Consider the following 19,947-nt stretch of genomic DNA (forward strand, 5'->3'; position numbering starts at 1 on the left):
CATGAAGTGAGAATGAAAGCACTGACTCCACTGAATTTAGGCCAATTGATTACAACACAGCTAAATGTGATCGCATAAGAGTAAGTAAAAAAATTGGGGGAATGACATTCATACCAATAACCACTTGTTCAGACACCAACAAAAGCCTGAATTTCGTAATCAGTCATGGGGTAAGCATACTTATAGACATGCATAAGAACCAAAAACGTTGATTATGTAACCTTAAAGTCGACACTAAAGAAACCCAAATTGATGCATTGATTTGTATTCTAGCATAAATAAAATGGAATAAAACCAAAGTGTTCTCAATCCTCCATTTCATACACTAAAATATGAAAATATCAATTTCCACATAAGGTCTGAATAATTTTGGGCTTAACTGTAAGTCCAAGTGACGATTGTCAAGCTCACTGAATTATGGATAATGAGTATCGGCAGACATGAATGCAGCCATATCAATCTTTAAATGATCGCTGCTGGTCTGGCCAGACATGTATGCTAATGAGCGCGGTGCACTCGGGCCGGCCGCCGGTGTACTGCATTGTGGGGCATGATTGACAATGACAGATTTGCTATTAAGTTGTCGGTGGAAGAGTTTCCACGGCAATTGGTGGTTATAGTCATGTTATTACCACAGCTGGCAGCCTTGAATTATGGGTCATATTGGGACTGGACCATGGCATGGCAACCAAGGCAGATAAATTGAAATACATGTACGGGATATGTTTCCCTTTGTTTTAGTAAAGGAGTTATCAGTTGAATGAAGTTGCACCTTTCAGTACATGTGCAGGTTTTGTTGAAGTACAAAGCGATCTTGCCTTCATCCCCATGTTTTATACATACATGACATGCGTTCATCAGATAATTTCCACAGTGTGTACCATAGTTATCGGGTCAATCCGTATGGGTCAGTTATGCTGTAATAGTCCGGTAAGAGGGTTGTTTTGCTGAAGGGGCTTTTTCACAAAGTAAAGGGTATCATCTCAAAAAATTGGAATGTAATTTTTGAAATGCATGCTGCTTTTTGACAATGTTGACTACATGTACATTCCACAATTCACATCTTTCATTTTGAAAGATATACATGTACAAATGTGTAACTGGTCAAGCTGAAACATTTACCTAAGGGGTGCTGAGGTTGTAAAATCATAAATATCGAGGGTTTTTCGGTGAATCTCTGACATTGATGAGTTTGATCATATATTTGTGGCTTAATGTGGTCAAAGTTGGGGTGCTATTTTGTACACCAGCACAAGTTAGGGGTGCTTCAGCACCCACAGCATCCCCTGTTCCTGCGGGCGTGTATAATATCTGGATCCATAGATTAAAAGCTTCATGCAAGACACATGTACATGCAGGGTACAAATGTACATTTTGATGTTCCTGGTATAGTTTTCCTGCCTGTGACTTGTCACTGTCAGTGTTCCGGTACCAGCTCACCAGGCTGGAATTCAGGGGAAACAAAAATTCTCAAGAATCCCTCAAGTAGCCTCGCACTAAACTTGACAGGCGCCCTCTTTCATTGTTTCATTGAGACTGTCTTGAATAGTTCCATCCCGGCCAGGGTGACCAGTTAGCTTGAAATAGCGCCCTCTGGTGACTGTGCCGTCAGTTTCTCTTGTGTGACTTTTGTTTAATTGGTGCTATGTGCCGTTCTTTTTGTGCAAAAGAGGACTGCCTCGTGTTGATGCCACATGTACAGTGTACATATACTTTATATTTGATCGTATTTCTTGTGATACAACATTGTCTTGGTGGAATACATTTATTGTATGTGTTTTAATTTCCAATCTCATTCAGGTTGTACTGCATATCCTTTCATTTTGGAGCAGCATCGTTTTATCCGGCCTTGATCTTTTCTGCTCTCTGTCACTTCGTCTGCTGTGCACTGTTTTTTAGAGCTGTACACGGCTCTATTGTTGCTGTTGTGATCTGCTGTTGCTGTCCCACACAGACCGGTACCAATAGCTGTCATGTGGTCTTCTGTGCTCTGTTTTCCCATCGTTTTCTTGAGCTGGGTCCTGCCGGGATTGTCTCCCGTGCTATATCCTTCTGTCTACATGATGTATTCAGTTGTCCTGCTTTGGTGCCCTCTGAAGATATTCTGTGTTCTGCCCAGCTCTGTTCTCCTGTGTTCTGACTTGCAGAGTCTCACAGAGGCTTTCTTGAGCTCTGTCCTATCACCCATGATTCCCTCCTCTGATTAGAGTCTGGTGTCCAACACAGTGTACCCCGTACTTGTTCATTACCCACCCTCAACAGAATTCTCAACAAAATGTACATGGACGGAGACCACAATCAAAGTAGACTCCATTCCCCAATGAGAACTGAAAAAAAGGGCATCAGCACACAGACTAGAATTGTTCTTCCATTGTAACCGACCTTCATTTTGTCCCATCTGCAAACCCTGTATATGCTGTGGTTTTTTTTGTATTAATGACTTTACCACTGATCCCCATGGTTGGCACTGGGCCATTGAAAACTCTTTCATGCATCAACAGGCAAGCATCAATGCTCATTCAGTGGTCAAACCACATACTGTATGCCGGTCATGCTGGGTACAGCCTACATGTACATGTAGGTAGCCTCGGGCTTGATCCCATTAACAAACAGAGTCACAGTAACCAATGATGCCCCTGCCACAATCCATGACAATGGTCTAGTTGTCAGGGGCTCCCTGGGCCGTCCACTCTGCACTGGATGGGACCTGTTGTGCCTGGCAGTTGGCCGGCGGTGGTGGCAGAACGTGGTCAGAACGCAAATGTCAGTGTGCCTGCATTCCCGGTTACTCCTTCACTGGTCGGGGCAGGCGAGTGGAGCAGTGAGCTATTTACTGTCATTATGTGCTGGTCCGCCAAAGTCGTCAGAGAGCTTTTGCAGTAGGATTTGTCGGCCACTGTGGATACTTGTTACACTACACATGCACTTATGAAATGTATTTGTGTACACGTTCACTGAAGGAATCTTTCTGCCTACACTCACTCGGCTTGTACACGTAGTTGAATATGAAACGTACAGCGAATGCAATGGTTTCTTTTTTTTTCACGGATCTGAGATAACCAGAGACATCTGTCGCCGTGACTGAGGATTGAAACAAGGCTGGAGAGTCGCACAGAGTAGATTGGTAACCGCCGGGCTGGTTGAAATACATGTACACCTGTATTTTGGATGGGCTCTACAGACCACTGAAAGCAATCATATACTGTTATGATATGTTTGTAGATTGCTGAAATCTACTGGTACTTCCCATCACGTTCTTCAAATTGGCAGGTGTCCTCTGACCACCTGCCTCAACATTACTTTACAGTGAGCTGTTTGGGTCAGCAAGACAGCATCAGCATCTGCATGCACTCAGAATTGTATCGTCCGTCACTTCAGTACGGCCCAACCCCCCCTCCTGCTTCTCTGTGCTTGCTTTGGCTCTCGGGCCCACTGAGCCTTGAATTTGACTGGGCCTGTAGAAACCACTTCCTGGCTCAGTGTTCAGAAATGTCCGGTTGTCATGGCGACGTGATAAGGGTGCTGACTACGGTCGCTTGATCGGAGATGCGATTCTGCTAGGGAGCTCAGCTTGTGTGTGTGTGTGTTACTGTTAAATCCTTGTGTGCTGTTGTCAGGAGAGGCCACAGGTACAGGTAGGGAGACCGTACGCGGCCGGGGTCTTCAGGTTTCACTGTGTGTTTGCACTGACTGCGTCAGAAGCCAGAAAAATTTTCTCCATTGTACTTCCGACCAGGGGATGGTACGGTTGCGTGGGCAGTTGCATCAGGTCCTTGCTCTCTGCGGTTCAGGGCCATCGTGTAGCTGATCCAGTCAAGAAATGTTTCACGCTGGATCAGGTCTGTCCAGTGGGAATGACTTTGCCCATTTGCTTGACATCCTTGAGCACACGTCTGGGCTGCAAAAACGTCATTGATTCTTGGAACCAGCAGATCATTTCTCTAGAAACTTTTTTCTTTTGTAATAAATACTCAGTGTTCATTTGGCCTGGGACCTGACAGAGTACAATTCTTGAATACACTCCAAGCATGGAAAGTACAAGATCATTTAGAATGGCCCCTTCAAAAGTGCATTTTTCGGAGGCACTGGACTAGATATACGGTACATGTACATTTAAGGATTGATATCCACGTGCCAGGTGGAGTTGTTGTGGGTCTTGCTTGTCCAGCGGACAGAGTACTTCCCCATCCTTGGATATCTCCGGTCATTTCCAGTTGCCCATGGGATGGTCATTGATGGTCATCAGGAAAAATATGAACAACGAAGAAGATGGGGTAAGTGGCCACTTCAGTTGGTTTTTTCTAAAGATGCGGGATTGTTTTCGAGGTGGTCGGTAATTTTTTAAGTTACGCCGAGCTCTTGGGGTATTACAGATTTTCCAGTTTTTTAATTTCCACTGTGCAGTGTTTTGCTACAGTACGTGTATGATGCCTTTGTGTTTTTCCTTACGATGTGTAAATTGACGCGCTTGGGCAAAACCTATTATTGAAATGTAGGGTTCATATCTTTTAGGCTTTTATCTTCTTTCACTGTTGGAATTTTTCTTCAGTTGCTCTTCATTGTTTTATAATGCGGTAGTCTGCAGTCCATCAATGATATGGAGATGAAAAATGTATCGAGGGCTATTCCTTGATTAACCCTAGCAGTCCTGAATCCTCCAATTTTAATATGATTTTGCAACACACCCTAGGGAGTCAGGGTGAAGATGAATGTTAGCTGTGGACAGATACCCGGCTGCTTAAACAATTTTGAGCAGTTTCTTTGGTTGATTCATCTCCAAGGCATGTGTTGGCTTGTGAGGATGATGACAGTTATGATTGGAAGACAAACACTTACTTAGGTGAGGTACATGAACTCCATATTGTTACCATTTTCACAAGGTGACAAATTTCACTGAAATGCAAACATCAACTTTAAAGAAAATTGTATTTTAAATTGGTCTCTGCTTAAAAACAGAATTCATAAATTGGAGGGTCGATTAATTACAGTGCACTGTACATATACGCTGCATGAAAGCAAACACCAGTTTGTTTGTGCTTGTACATGTGCATGCATGTAACTCAAACTGCCTGAACAGTACTGTCAAGTCCTCAAGTGGAATGTAATTAAGGATTTTTTTATTCACCTGAAATTTGTCCTTCCATGAAAAGAAAAAAAAGGAGGGAAACAGCTGTACATGTGCTGGAGTGTACCGAGCACCACACTGTTTACATTCATATATTTTTTTTATACCTTTGAAGCCAGAAAAACTTAAGTTGAGTGAACTTTCCTTTTCTTCTCAGAGAAAATGAAAAAAGCAGTTTGGATAAATGTGGCCCCAAAGAGATCATCGTCATTGGGCTGATGTCAGTAGATTGGGTCAATACGATTTCACCAAATTGCCAGCGTCAGATCAACTAAATTTCTCGTTTTGAAAGTAGGGGCAATACAGGTGCATGTTCAGTGTGCAGTGATTACTGGTCAGGTATTTCCCTCACAAATTTACTTACTGCCACTTTTTGTAGTGCAGATTGTGCAGTTTTCATTTTGATGTGTACAATAAGTGAACATTGTTCACTTACATGTATATGAATGTTTGGCAGCAAATTCAGTTTCATGTGATTGACAAAGATGGATATTTTCACAGTGGTTTCTTTAAATTTACCTTCAGTGAACCGTGAATGCACCCGGGCCCTCCACTGCTCCCAAACCCCCGACTCTAAGTTCACTCACGTAATCTGGTATTGACTTTTGCTTAGAAAGCCACTTTCCCTGTGGCGGTGGGAATTTTCAGTTTTGGCTGTCACAAGATACAGATCAGCTCTAGCCTGTTCCTGATCTTTCAGTAAGGCATGTACATGTAAGGCAGCGTTCTGTGTCGTACATGTACATACTCAATGGCCTGTGCCCGCAACGTTTCCAGTAACATTGGTTACAGGCTTTACTGCCGGAGTGGATGTTAATTATTTCCATCTCGGTGCGGGATTATGTTGTTATTTGTCAAGTTTTGTCAGCATGTGTATGTTTTCCTGGAAAACAAGTCTTGGTGATGCAGGTACCCTCATACCGTTGGTTTTGGGACAGTGCAGTTAAATCCAGGGACCGTACAAAATACATAGATTCTACATGTACTGTACCGGCACAATGTATGACAGTCAGATGTCATCGGTTGTCTATTACATAAATTGTTATAGGAATTTATATACATGTAAGTAGAGGTTTTCAGTCACATGATTTTTGACTGGCAGCATTCAATATATACTGGTATTCTGGTGTACATGAAATTGCCAACTGATGGACGCAGATTCGAAAATGCACATACCACTAAGGACTGGGAGTGCCTCTTGAGCTGCGTTTGCCGGTCAAGTGACATCACGTGAAAACCGCTAGACTTGGATGAAATCAAGTGTCAATTACACAGCACAGATACATGTACAATGTACATCGTAATTGTCATAACATTGGGAATGCCTTCCGGCATGTCCGGACTAAACTTCTTCGACGTCACCATTACTTGAGAAACGTTGCTCGCGGTGCGTGCGAAGAAGACAAAATTTTGGCGATTGAAGTTGTGTGATTGGCAGTATTGCTGAGATGTTAAAATGAACGCACAGGAGTTTTTGTGCATTCTGTTTTACTGTGGGAATCCATGATGTGAATTCACCAGTACATGTACAATGTACCTACTGTACATGTAAACGTGAATATGCAAACATCTCAGAATGACATTGTTTTGACCTGGGACCTTTTTGTTGTCAAGTTCTTACAAGTTTATATCACTGCCGGTATGTGGCCTGGATTTGAATCTTTCATTTCACCGTCCCCAGATGGCATTCGAATAATGGTGTCATCATTTCATGGGAATGAGAGAAATTAAAGCTAACATCGTAATTGTGAACTGACCAGGAATTGAGCACTTACAAGACTGCATGGCTGTAGTGGTAGCGGAAAGAGTTTGGCCACACAATTACCACTGACTAGGGTTACCAGCCAAATGCCACACACTGCCAAAGCATTTAAATGATTGCTTGAGCTCAGAAGAGATTTACTTTTCACTTTTTTCCCAAACTGATTCCTGTTCTGTTGCATTCAATGATAAACGAAAATTCTAGCAGAACAGAAAACTAAGGAAAGCCAGTCTATATCGTAATATGCATACAAGGGTCAGGTGTCAAATATGGCTAGATTTCCCTGTTTACGAACGGACACAATCCCACACACACAGCAAATGCCCAGAAGGACAAGGATGGTGTGCTATTGATGATAATGGTCACCTGCTTCGTTTATCTGGTATTAATAGGATTTAGATTACTGGGCAGATACCGACACAGCAGTACTTGGGGGAGAGTGGGCGCAGTTGCTTTTATCTTACATGTACATCTTAATACCTGTGACTGTCAGCCTACCTTACAATTAATAGGAAATAAAATCCTTTAAAGGGTTCATGCAGTAAGTAGAATTCCTGTTTCAAATACTGTGTGAGGAAGGAAACCCTGAAATTGCCTCTTTGAGCCCAGGTACATGTACCGTCCATGGGCGTACCGGTGCGCCCACATTCCAATCTTGATATACATGCAGCTGTTTCTGAGTTTATTTCAGCGCTGTTTGGACTTTATTATGCTGATTAGATTCACATTCATGAGCTAAACTGTGATGTTATCCCAGGTATAAGGAGCAACAGTGTTGCAGTTTCTTCGAAACATTTATATTTTCTTTAAGTTACATGTACTGGAACATGCACATGTGCAGTAACTCAGTGCATACTGTTCCTTGCTCTATGCTCAGTGCAGGGCGTTGGATGTGTCATTGTTGAGTGAGCTGTACAGTGAACATATAGACTGATAGAGGACAGCCGGTCAGACAGCCAGTCAACGAGCAAACTCCGAATGGCGCGTGCATGTGCATAGGAAACATTCCAGAATTTCTGAGAGTCATTTTCTCCAAGTCTCCAAACACGATTGCGGGCTTTTGTAATACATGTAGAGGCACCCAGATTACTCTCAATGACTCCATATCGTGGTCAAATGTGGAATGAACATTTTGACACGCGGGTCGTAGAGACAGTGTGCTGTACATGTACAGCTCGGTGGTTGTATAGCTGTTTGCATTTCATTCAAATTTCTAAAGACTTGAAGGATCCAGAATTGTGGTACACGTAGGCTCTTCTACAGGAAAGCCAAAAAATAGGGAGAAAGAGAGAAAAAATTATGTAAACTGAATTTCATTTTCAAAAAATCTCAGCCATTGTTGGCTGTTTTCATCTGTTTGATGAAACAGCCAAGGGAGGGTAACCAGCTGGGCCCATTTCATAGAGCTGCTTAAGCCTAAAATAAGTGCAGGAAAACCTTGCTTGATAAATCAGGTAGCCAGCCAAAACTTGTGATGTATGTTATTTTGGGATTGTATTTGAGCTGGTAACCATTGTTTTTAAGTAAGGTTTTTTTTTTCACGCTTAAGCAGAGTTTGTACTCAAGCAGCTCTATGAAACTGGCCCAGGTGGTGGCTTGAATTTGAACACTCTGATATCGGGAAAGTTGGTGGAAAGTACAGTTCTGGAACACAGTGCATTGTAACGAAAAAAACAGCCTCAACCTCATGGTAGTTTTGGTTCTCTTCCCCCAAGCCCCCACCCCCAAGTTGTAAAACAAGAATGTTAGTAAAAGGAATGGGGGTGTACTCAAGTTCTTTGGAACCAGGTGTTGAAGTTGTAGGATGGAGGTTGTTTTTCTGTGGGGCATCGGAACTCTGCATTCTTGCTTTCTTTCTTTTTTTTTTGTATCAAGTAAAATTGAGAATTGGTTAAAATTAGCATTTCTGAATGACTTAGGATCTTTTGAGACATTGGATTAATCTGCAGAGTACAAATGTAAAAAAACTCACTTGAATTCTTTTCCTGTTTCCTTCCTGGGTACATGTGCATATAGTTGGTGTCTGTCTTACCAATCAAGTGTAGGTGTCTGCCTTAAAATCTTGGACCAGTCCAGTGTTATTAGCTAGGCAAAAATGGCCGTCTCAGAGATTGCTTGTTTTCATTTCATTAAGTTTTACAAAGTCGTTACTCAGTTTGGAAACATACACGGTACATGTACATTGATTTTTGTGTTACATATGCGAACTTTTTTTAAGTGACATTCGTCCTTGGAGTTTGTAGCTCATCTCCTTGAAATCCTTGCAGCCCGGGTTTCTTGACACCAAGGCTTAGCGTTCTAACTGTGTCCATACAAAGCTTGTGTGCTGGGTCATCAACAGAAGTGGACAGTCTTATTTGAAGTCAACCGTGTAATTTGGCCCTATACATTACCATGTTGCCAATTCCCTTCCGTCGTCTCCCAATCCCCTCTTTTGTGGCATTGGACAATGGAGGTCCAGGCCCGCTAACAAAATGAGCAAAGATGGGGAGACAGTACATGTACTCAGTGGGGGCAGGCATTTGTTAGCGTTTTGTCGTCGCCCGGCCTTTGCAATCAGCCCCAAGAATTCAGGTCCATCAATGGAGCTCCAGCCTCAGTCAGATTAGATCTGGGTCCTGGATGTCTGGGTCCCTGAAGAAGTGCAGGCACCAGGTACTCATGGAGTAATGCGGGCTGTGGAAGGTTGTGTAACAATAATATTTGGTACAAGTAGCTGTTAAGACTTGAGTTGCCTTTTCTGCCCACTGCCAGTGCTAATTTGACTGTCATTTCTTCATCCATTTCACCTTGCAATAAATTCTAATGTTACCTATTTCTATTACTCTAAAATAGGATTTCACATAATTGTGATATATGAAGGTCCTTTTTGTTGTGTTGAATGCATTCAAACTCTGTAGGCCTACAGGTGTGGTGCTTCATACTTAGTGTAGTTTCTGTCAACAAAATATGAGTACGGTACTGCAGTACATGTACATGTACTTCATGACAGTGAGGCTTATATGTACGTGCACATACATACATGTACATGTACATGTACATGTAGATTGCACATGAAGACTTGACATTCAGAATTGTACATGTTGATGAAACAAAGAAAAAAGTCTCATGAGCCTTTAGGGTTAAGATACTGCTCTCAGATCAAGTCAATTTGGAAGGAATGCATGCAGCCATTTTTAAAAACTCATTTCAGTCCAATGAATACATGACAGAGATGTGCGTGCATGCGCTATAGTACAAGCACCCGTAAAGCGATTGAGATTTAAAGGTTTAACTGATGGCAAGGTACCGGTATTCACACCGGTACACAGTTGCACTGGTACATGTGGCTGTTCAACTTAAAAGTTAAACTTCACTTGGTATGTGTAATTGTACTTTACAGAACAAGAATGTACCGGTAAACTGTGACAACATGTTCTGCATTATACATGTATGTATCTCCTGATAGCAATCTTGTGCCTCCTTGCCTGAGTCATACATGATGGTATGCCACATTGGAAAAAATTAATGGATCTTTACTTGACTGAATTACAACCAAATTAAATTCATGTTCAGTTAACCTCCATCTTGGCATCTTTGAATTATCAGAATTCTAATCAACACCATTGCCAGAATGAGATACTGTACTATAACCTCCTCCGCCCATATTATGTGCATGTGTGCTTGTGATATCGCCTGATGTCCTTTGAGGCGATCATCACAAGGACCTCATTTCCCAGTGTGGGCACGAACAGCACACCTCTCACCCTAAGGACCTTTGCAGCCTTCCCAGTCCCCCCCCCTTCCCATGTTTGGACAAATCTATAGAGCCGCTTCCGCCATCAGTACCTGATTTGAATCAAAGAGGAAAAAAAAATGGAAAGAATTAGCTTTGCTTCTCTTTTTTTTAAAACTCCAACGCGAGTTCTTGTGCTTCATGAAGTTTTACGCTGCCTTTCAAATAGGAAAGATTACCGTGTAGGGGCTTACACTTTACATGTTCATGTACCCTTTAACCCTAACAGTTCTGCATAAAATTTGGCTTGCAGTACTCAGTACTTTAAAATACTAAGCAGTATTCTGAGCCTGAAGGACCGACTACAAATTACTATTTCAAAGATGGATTTGTGGCAGGGAGATGTAAATTAATTTTGGATTTTCTCCCCGGCGCAAATCCATCTTTGAAATAGTTGTTCGCGGTACCCACTGCTACATGTACATCTGATTCGAACCAGCCAGCCGACACCAGTAAGCTCTGTGGTCGAGTGGTTGAGACATCTGCACTAGTAAGCAGGAGGGCGTGGGTTCGAGTCCTACCCCCCCGTGTACGTTTGTGGTTTTTTCACAAGCCTTTGGGGGCATACACTGAGTATACAGTGTTAAAAGACACATCGGGCAGGGCAAAAATCCAAAATTAATTTACAAATTACTACTTCTGGCTAGGCTAGGCCCTCGATTGTTACTTACAGAGACTTACTTACAGAGAACAATAAAGTTGTGCATTCATAGAGCCAGAGCATTGTATGGTCCATTGTGTAAGTAGCTATTGTATTTTGTGGCTTAAGAGAGGAATAAGGTCATGTCCTCGTACAAGCGACAACGCTGTATGCTACATTTGTCTACTAAGTAGTACATTGTTGTATTCTGGGCTGTTACGTTTCATGTACATGTACTAGTATCGGTACGTGTATACGCATCCCAGAATGCATGCCATGCAGACATTAAAATCGTTAAGTGTGCAGTGTGCTGCGTATTATCATGGAACAGTATGCATGTACCAGTAGCCATTGCCTTTCTCATAGGTAATCAAGATCTCTGCGGATTTCTTCCCAGATTGTGTTGCATTTTTGCATAATTTGATTATGATTTCCTGCCTCTCTGGTACATGTATATTTAAGATGGATCCCAGCATGTCGTGTGTGGGCAGCATAACCCGTAATGCATTTCCCTGGACTGAGTGTGAATTTTTCCCGTGTATTTAAAATGCCCAGCCCACGCATGCATTTGTACCGTTACTGTTCACTTATGTACACATACACGTACTGGTACAGTACATGTGGCTTGTTTGCCCAACTTGTGTTGGTTCTTGTTTGTACACACATGTATGTACGTGTGCTTTGATTCTAAATGTGGTCAGGATTCCTGTTCCGTCCAAGTTTTATTTTTTTTTATTGAAATCCGTACACGTATATGCGCGAGTACATTGTACATTCTGAGAGGCTGAAGCCGTCCACCCAATCTCTAAAATTCATCAAGTCCAAATAAATCCGTCCCCCTTTTTTTTTCTTTTCTTTCATTATTGATGGGTTTAATCTGGTGGACTATCGCAGCCTGTCGGCAGATTCGTCATCTCACCCTTTTTTTTTGGCCTGAGTCTGATGTGCCGTTATTGCCTACGAGGCGACCACATTTATCTGCTTGACTTGATTCTTTTATCAATAAAAGAGCACCGGCTGGCTGAGAAGAATTACACTTTAAACAAGGAAGCGCAATCAATGAGGAATTTATTAATCCGTTTAGAGCACGTGGGGGCCATAAATTTTGAAGGCTATTTGCCGCTTGCTAGCTTCACCGAGCTGTGGCAGCAAAGACAACTATGTCAAATTCTCCCGGGGGGGGGAGTCGGGGGGGGGTGACACGGACTCATCTCCTGTGCCACAGGTAGTACATGTAGGTCGAGTCGACCATTTTGACAAGCCGAAAGAAAAGTTCCAAATGTCTTCATTACAGCCTTGCCTGCCGACACGTCGGAGTCATTTAGGAGCGTTGGGTTCGCGAGGAAAGGGCAAAGCCCTCTCACTGAATAGCGGGAGGGATTGTTTGTGAAGGGAATGGCATGGCTGGGCATTTCTGTTCATATGTTGGGGCAAGCGTGCTGACATTTTGCTGTGGGCCGCGCTGGGGGTATACAGTGTGACTTTACCGAAATGTCAAGCGCCCGAACTCTTACTCCCCCTCAAAATGAGCTGCAGAATTGCCGGGCGAAAAAGAAAGCGACTGTCAGCTCTGCAATTCTGGGTTTCAAGCCAGTGTGAGAATTTTGTAAAGATGGCAAACATGTTGCCGTAGTTCAAAGTAAGACCCAAATGTGAACCACGGGAAATGATTCCCTATTTATGTCTGAATGTCATTTGTAACTGGTGCAATAATATCTTGTGCAGATATTTGAAGCTTAAAAATGTACATGTACATGTATGCATGTTACCAGTGGCAAAATTGTTTGCAAAGCGAAAAAACAATTTTTTAAAAGTTTAATTCTCTTTTCTTATTGACTAGTCTGCATGATGTACGTGAAATCTGTTCACTCACACAACATGCAATTAAAATACAGGTGACAGAAAACGGATAATGTTCCATGCATGCACATTAATCGTGTTAACTGCTTCAATCCTTTCCTTACACCGTGCAATCACTACAAATTAATTGTGTTTAATTAAATGTGACAGGATGATTAAACCCTTCAAATTGTTGGTTTAACACTAGGTAGCACGAACTTGTCTTGTATGCTGTTCATTCAGCAAGTACATGTACGTCATATTCCATTTGTGAAAGTCCCACAGTCAGTCGGAGTGGTGGAAAAAAAGAAAAGAAAAATGCGAAAATAGAATAACTTTCTGAGAAACCAAGAAACCTAAGTTGTGTATGAATAATAGATTGAGTTGCCTTCAATACCTTGCCGAGTAGTTTTCATGCCTGAATTCATTCTTTCATCCCTTTTGTGCTTAGGCAGATTTAGAGTTGATGGAGTCTCTGTCACTGCCTTGTTTTGTCTCGGCTGGGTCTCTCCCTTCATGGGAAGTGTTCACCGGAGTGATCACAGGATAAGTATACATGTATAGGTATACATGTATTTCGACCTTCGCAACGATGACAGGCATTGTCCTGTTGATAACCTGCACCTCGGTATTTTGCAATCAGTCAGTTTTGGTTTGAAATGAAAATGGAAATATTTGGAATTCTTTGCAGGGAACTTGGAAACAGTTCAGCTTTAAATTTGCATTTTCATGTACTGTACTAGTTTCATGTTAGGGTTCATGTACCAGTACATGTACATGTTGAATGTTGAACATGTACATGTTCAATGTTGAATATGTATATGTTGAATGTTAAACATGTACATGTTCAATGTTGAACGTGAACATGTTAAATATGTACATGTTGAACATGTACATGTTGAGTGTTGAACTTGTACATGTTGAGTGTACTTGCTAAACTGCAACATGTGGTGTACATTATATATATCGGTACTCATACATTGTTTGTCATGAACAGTACATGTACATGCACAAAGTGTGCTCCTCACATCATCTTTGGTCACTGCAAGGAATTCTCAGTCCCACACAACATGAGCAGCAGAGGTAGAACCGTCGATTTCCATGGCGACAAGCTGTGCCCCCGAGAAGTACTCCTTAGTACATGTAACACCATCTCCAATCTGAGTGGCATATTGAAGATACGGTTTCCACACCGGAGACCGAGGAGAAACGGAGCCACCGGTTCCATCCCCGGATAGAACCATGGCGACAAGCAAATCGTCACGGCGTGCTTTAATCTGACTCAGTACTCGGGGCATTCCTCGCCAAGTTTCCTGAGCACTGGTTCCTTTTTTCTCCCCTGCTCTCCTCCCCCCCCTTCCCTCTCATCGAGCTGACCGTGTATTGAATTTCCAAGACTTTGCCTTGGGGGAGTTAACGACAGCTTGGTTTTTCAGCCCAAGCAGCTGCGGCCGTGGAGCACGTAGAGTCGCGCTCAGTAAGGAGTTCTGGCGGACTCTAACGTTCATTACTGAGTAATAACCCAGTTTGGGTGGCTTGACATGTACGAGCTGAGACAGCACTGCCGCTGGGTGAAAGTTTTGGATGACTCCTTGGGGTTACCAGGGAATTGGGTACCAGGGAACTGAGATTGGTCCACATTATTTATCATATACGGTACAGTGTACATGTAAATGGGCACATTTTTCAATCTACATATGTTCATGTTTCCTCAGCCTTAATACATGTCGACAAGCCGTGTTTGTGACTTATTCCTTACACTACAAAGTTGGACAGAATTTCCACTGAACAAACCATTCTCTTTTTTTCAGTTTCTGCTTGAGTTTTTCCTTAAAGAGCTGAACAAATCAATACAAGTATCCTGCACCACCCACGGGGAGCTTAAAGTCCCGGTCAAAGAATACAAGGGGCACTGACCCCACTTGTTGGGGCTATGCTCCAGCTCAAGCCTGCCAACAGTGGTGCATGTGGAGGCTCATGCACAGCACATGTACTGTACATTTATCATGTATCCAGAGGGAAGGGCGGGGGATGTTATGTTATCCCCCCCTTTCCAATATTTGCCCTCTCTATTAGAATTTAAACTACCATTTTGGGGGGGAGAGGTAGGGCTGTGCTGATATCTGAATAACTGAATATTCAATTGATTATCAGTATTTGAATATTATTTTTGGAATTTGAATATTCGAATGCAAAATTCATGAAAAGGAAGGGAAAATTTTCGTTGGTTTTTAAATGAGAAAAATTGCATATGGAGGCATGTCTCAAGCAGATTAAAATGAAAGCGACAGAAATCTTACAATGATTCCAAAAGTAAATTATTTGTTAAACAATTTAAAAGGATGAGAAATTTACAACAGGGCAAGAAGTATTGTTCATCTCTTAAATCTTGTTAAATCATGGCTGGAGATACTCCTAGATGTGAGAAGCTATTATATTGATCATTATGTACAATTGTGTGTGTTATTGCAACTGATTTTGTGTGTAGTTTGTTCATCAACAATCTGCTGGTTGGTACGACCGAATATTCGGATATTCGATTGAATTAAATGTTGAATATTCGAATAGTGAATTATTCGGATTGACTCAGCCCTGGGACATACATGTGACATGTAGGCCTACATGTGACAGTGTGGTTGTGAATAAAAGTTCTCCTAGCTCATCCTTTTTGTAGAAAAAAAACAGGATTGTCAATCATTGTTTCATTCGAAGGAGTTGCATTGTACTGTTTTAGGGTTTTTTACACAGATAGTACTTGGGTTGATTGTTTCTGCCTGTGCATGTCTTCTAAAAACATATTTCGACTAATAAGTTGGTCAGCATTTGGCATGGACATCATCAGTCACAGATCAATACCGGATATTGCATTTCATATGATTATCTGAGCCGTTGTTTGGATGTCATTCTCTGATATATAGCTTTTGAGGGCCTGCGCGCCGTTATGTTGTTTTTTAATTACGATATCAGAAGGAGACCGACTATGTACACACCTGCCCTGGCAGATCATGGTGATTACATGTACATCAGACTCTCAGGAGTACACATGCACACATGTGATCACTTCTCAAGGGGACTCTTGGCTGTGATGTGATCTATTGTTCACTGTCCCTCAGGTACATGTATTAAATGTTAGCATGGCCACGTTTATGGTCTAGTCTGAAATGTTACAGTGCAAACGAATTATCTGACACCCACAGTAAAGTCACTGAGGCATAGGGTGAGTTACATGTACTGTACGTACATATGCTTTGAATTAATGGCAATATGCGGTGAACATATTCTGGGATACAATTGCGATCCAGTTCTCCGGTGGATTTGTTGCCAATGGCAACGGGACTGGCTGCCAGTTACACAGGTGCTGGTCATTTTGCATAAGCGCAGATTAAACGGATGATAGTAATATTTGCTTGATCTCTTTTGCAAGCGTCTGATAAAAGACACCCCCCATACAATCCGGCCTGATTCAGCCCGACGCAGCCAGGATTGTTCTCATGTGCAACACCTCGCATGCATATTTGTGGTTTGAGGCTGCCCTGTCTTCAAAAAGTAATCTTGAAGGAAATTTCCCAACTGCCGGCACTGCAATTGACAAATCCTGGACTTGTTAGAGCGGGGTCTGAACTTTTACATACACATTGTGCATGTAGTTCTCCTCTTGGGAGAACTGATGCGTGCACAAACTGAGGACCCCCTATTGTTCCTCTTTTGTTTGTACTTTAACTTTTTTAGAAGACCACCCATATGTTTTGTACACAGTTGTCAATCGGGGACCCTCTGTCAATCGGGGACCTTATTGTCCTCTATTGTTCAGGGTCCCCAATTGAATGCAGAAACTCACCTGTACCGGTACGTTACATGCATGTAGCTGGTGTGGCCATTCCTTTGTTTTCATGCTGTTGAGAAAACTTGGTGAAAATACTCACTTTCCTTGAACTGGGAATAATTATTTCGAGCTAGATTTTTTCTTTTACGACAGATGACCCTAACCCTAAAATGCCTCTAAGCTTCTTTTTCAGAGAAGGGGAAATGTCCAGTGGACATGGGTAAGTCCACAGAACGTCTTTGCTTCTTGCATCATGTGGACATCTTTTTTTCACAGGTCCTCACTGGGTGTGTAAGGTTAGCGCAGAGTTACAAGGACACCATTAATGAATGGACAGAGTAGTGTGGAATACTGATAACTCTTGGCAAACTTGGGATCATTTGCCAAACTTAAGAAGTCTTTTTATGGAGTTGACACAAAGCGGGATGACTTTATGTATATTCTCCCCACTTGTTGACGTCATTTTTAAAAATTTGTACATGTATTTAAAACGTGGACACCAACAACACATGTACCTAGGATTGTACATGTACATGTAGCTACATGTATGCACTTGTGAAAGACTTCCATTTTTTTCCAAAAGGCTTTATAATTTCATATGAAGGGGAGAGGGCCATGCATGGCCAGGGTCTCTGTAGATCACCATGGTGTCCATCCCAAACTACAACGACTTGATATACTGTGCATGAAGCACTAAAAAGGTTTCAGGTTCAAGGCCTGAAAAAGTCAACATTTCAGTCCGGCCCTTGTTAACTCCAACTACGGTACCTGGCTATGGAAGCTGTTCTTGGTTGAACTGAGTCTGAACCCTCGGAAAAACCTCCCCTTTGCAGGACATCAGTGATACATGTACAGTCTACTCGTACCGTACCTTGCTTGGTTTTGGGTTTGTCAACTTTCAAGGTGCATCAAGCCGAGTGTAACTAGTGTCTCAATCCTGCAAAAATACTCCCAATCAATACAGTTGATTTTGAAATATGGCACCCATATGGGAGGGTTGGAGTCAACTGATTTTGAGAGAGCCTGAGTGTGAAGTTGGTATTCATTTCAGTTTCCCCGGAGAAGTTCATTTGGCGAAACCACAGACAGGCTTGTGATGTGCTTTCTGCATTTTGTCACATTGTACACTCTGCATGTACCAGTGTCTTCCTGCATAAATAAGGCTTCTACGGTAGCATGCCGGTGTCTGCTAAAGAAAATCTCAAACAATTCTGGTACACATGTAAATATATACACGCACAGTATATCTCTTATTTTTTTCAAGCCATTTAGTTTAGCATTGTGCTGTGCACACATGTACAATGTACCGGTTTTCATGTACATGTACTTGTACATGCACATGTACAAATGTCCACCTTCATACATGTACATGTGTGCAAAACAGGGAAAGGTGTCAAAACAGAGCTATGAAATGCAAGTGAAAAGGTCTTTTGGACTCAATGTACCAAGTCCATTTACAACATGCACTGGTACATAGATGTACATATTCACTGTACATGTTTATTTCCCAAGTTGGGAAATCCTTTCTGAGTTCTTTGGCCTACAGTACATACATGTATGTATTTCCTCACCAGTTCACCTGCAAAGGTATCGATCCCCAGTACACCCTGAGGATGTGCAATTGCTAGTTTGCTACTGGTTTTTTTGGGGGGGTTCATTGATGTCTACTCAAGTTTGACCTAAAGGTCAGGTCAGAGCACCCAAGGCAGCAGGTGCCAGAAATGATCAGAATTCCCCAAAAAAGTGTGTTGTGGGCTACATTGCTTGATTGTAAATACATGTATATCAAATCAGTCTCATATTTGAGATTGTAAAAATATATTTGGGTACAAATTAAGATGTGCCTCTGAAGTTATTTTTACAGAGATGTGCGTGTGGAGAGAAACATGCTTTTTCAGAGAATCTTGTTCTTATCAATTTGCACCGATACTTTTTTGCCCAAAATATGATGATCATAGTATGTACGTACATGTACGGTATGTGTGTCATGGCTGTGAATAAACAGACCAGTAAACGTTATTTCAAGTAACAGAAGTCCACATTTGTTTATCACCAACCAATCTTCGAAGCTTCGAAATAAAAATTGAACAGGTTAATATTATACCTCCAAAGTGACTGTTGAGAGCAAGTACAAACGTAAACAGCTTCTGGTATGTATCTGCTCACTGGCACAAAGCGGTAAGCTTGAGAAAGACGCATTGTGAGAGATGATTCACACTTGTTTCTTTTGTCTTGTTCTTCATTTGTCTGTTCCACAGTACATGTATGTTAGATTGTGGGGTTGTTGTCTGTCTGTAGACTGGGTACAAAAGTGTTCCTGCTTTATACCTTAAACCTACATACGGTAAATGTTGTCAGGTAGATGTAATTTATCAAATGTATAATCCTATTTGATGTTACTCAATTTAATGGCCAGATATATTCAGGACTTAAGTAATGGGAACGTGTTTGGTTACATCGTAAAGAATGACAGCGTTGAAATAAATGTTTCAGCATCAAATCAAATAAATAATTTATGAATTTGTAGGGCCTATACAAAGAATGGATATATTCGTCAAGTAGCACCCATCAGATCAATTGTGTCTTTGCAAAATATGCATGGTGTTTACCTTTATCCTGTAAGCATACATGCAGAGGAGGTACTTATAAATTAATCCTGCAATCTATCATTTTAATATGCTTCAGGGACAGAGAGTAATAATAAAACTCAATAAACCTGTTTCATATATCTATATTGACATAAAAGTTGGCAAAACTTCCAAGTGTGGTGAGTGGTTGGCGCACAAAGTACAGTGTATTGTTAAAATTGTAGCAATAATAAGCATTATATGTACATAATACATGATCCCTTGTCTTTCCCTGTTAGGAATCAATAATCTGTCAACATGCAGTATTAGTGTTTGTATTGGTATATTTGTTTAAGTATGGGCAATTCCGTGAAAATGTTCACGTCAGTCATGTCCGTTACGCTCACAATGAGTGC

At 41.7% G+C, this 19,947-nt stretch overlaps 1 protein-coding gene across 4 annotated transcripts in view; it reads left to right on the top strand.

Moving 5' to 3' along the window:
- Nucleotides 1-19,947, top strand: part of LOC110978747 (high affinity 3',5'-cyclic-AMP phosphodiesterase 7A-like) — an 89,887-nt gene that overhangs the window by 23,591 nt on the left and 46,349 nt on the right. Inside the window, exon 1 of one of the 4 annotated variants that reach the window (XM_022233989.2) lies at nucleotides 2,539-4,274. The exons of the other annotated variants lie outside the window; for them this stretch is intronic. Coding sequence (XP_022089681.2) covers nucleotides 4,221-4,274 — 54 coding nt within the window. The 5' untranslated portion in view covers nucleotides 2,539-4,220. Of the gene's footprint in view, nucleotides 1-2,538; nucleotides 4,275-19,947 lie in introns of those variants that run through there. 4 annotated transcript variants of the gene reach the window in all.

This window comes from Acanthaster planci, linkage group LG18, assembly GCF_054643075.1.
Source record: "Acanthaster planci isolate LZ-2023a linkage group LG18, COTS_SCS, whole genome shotgun sequence".
NCBI lineage: Eukaryota > Metazoa > Echinodermata > Asteroidea > Valvatida > Acanthasteridae > Acanthaster > Acanthaster planci.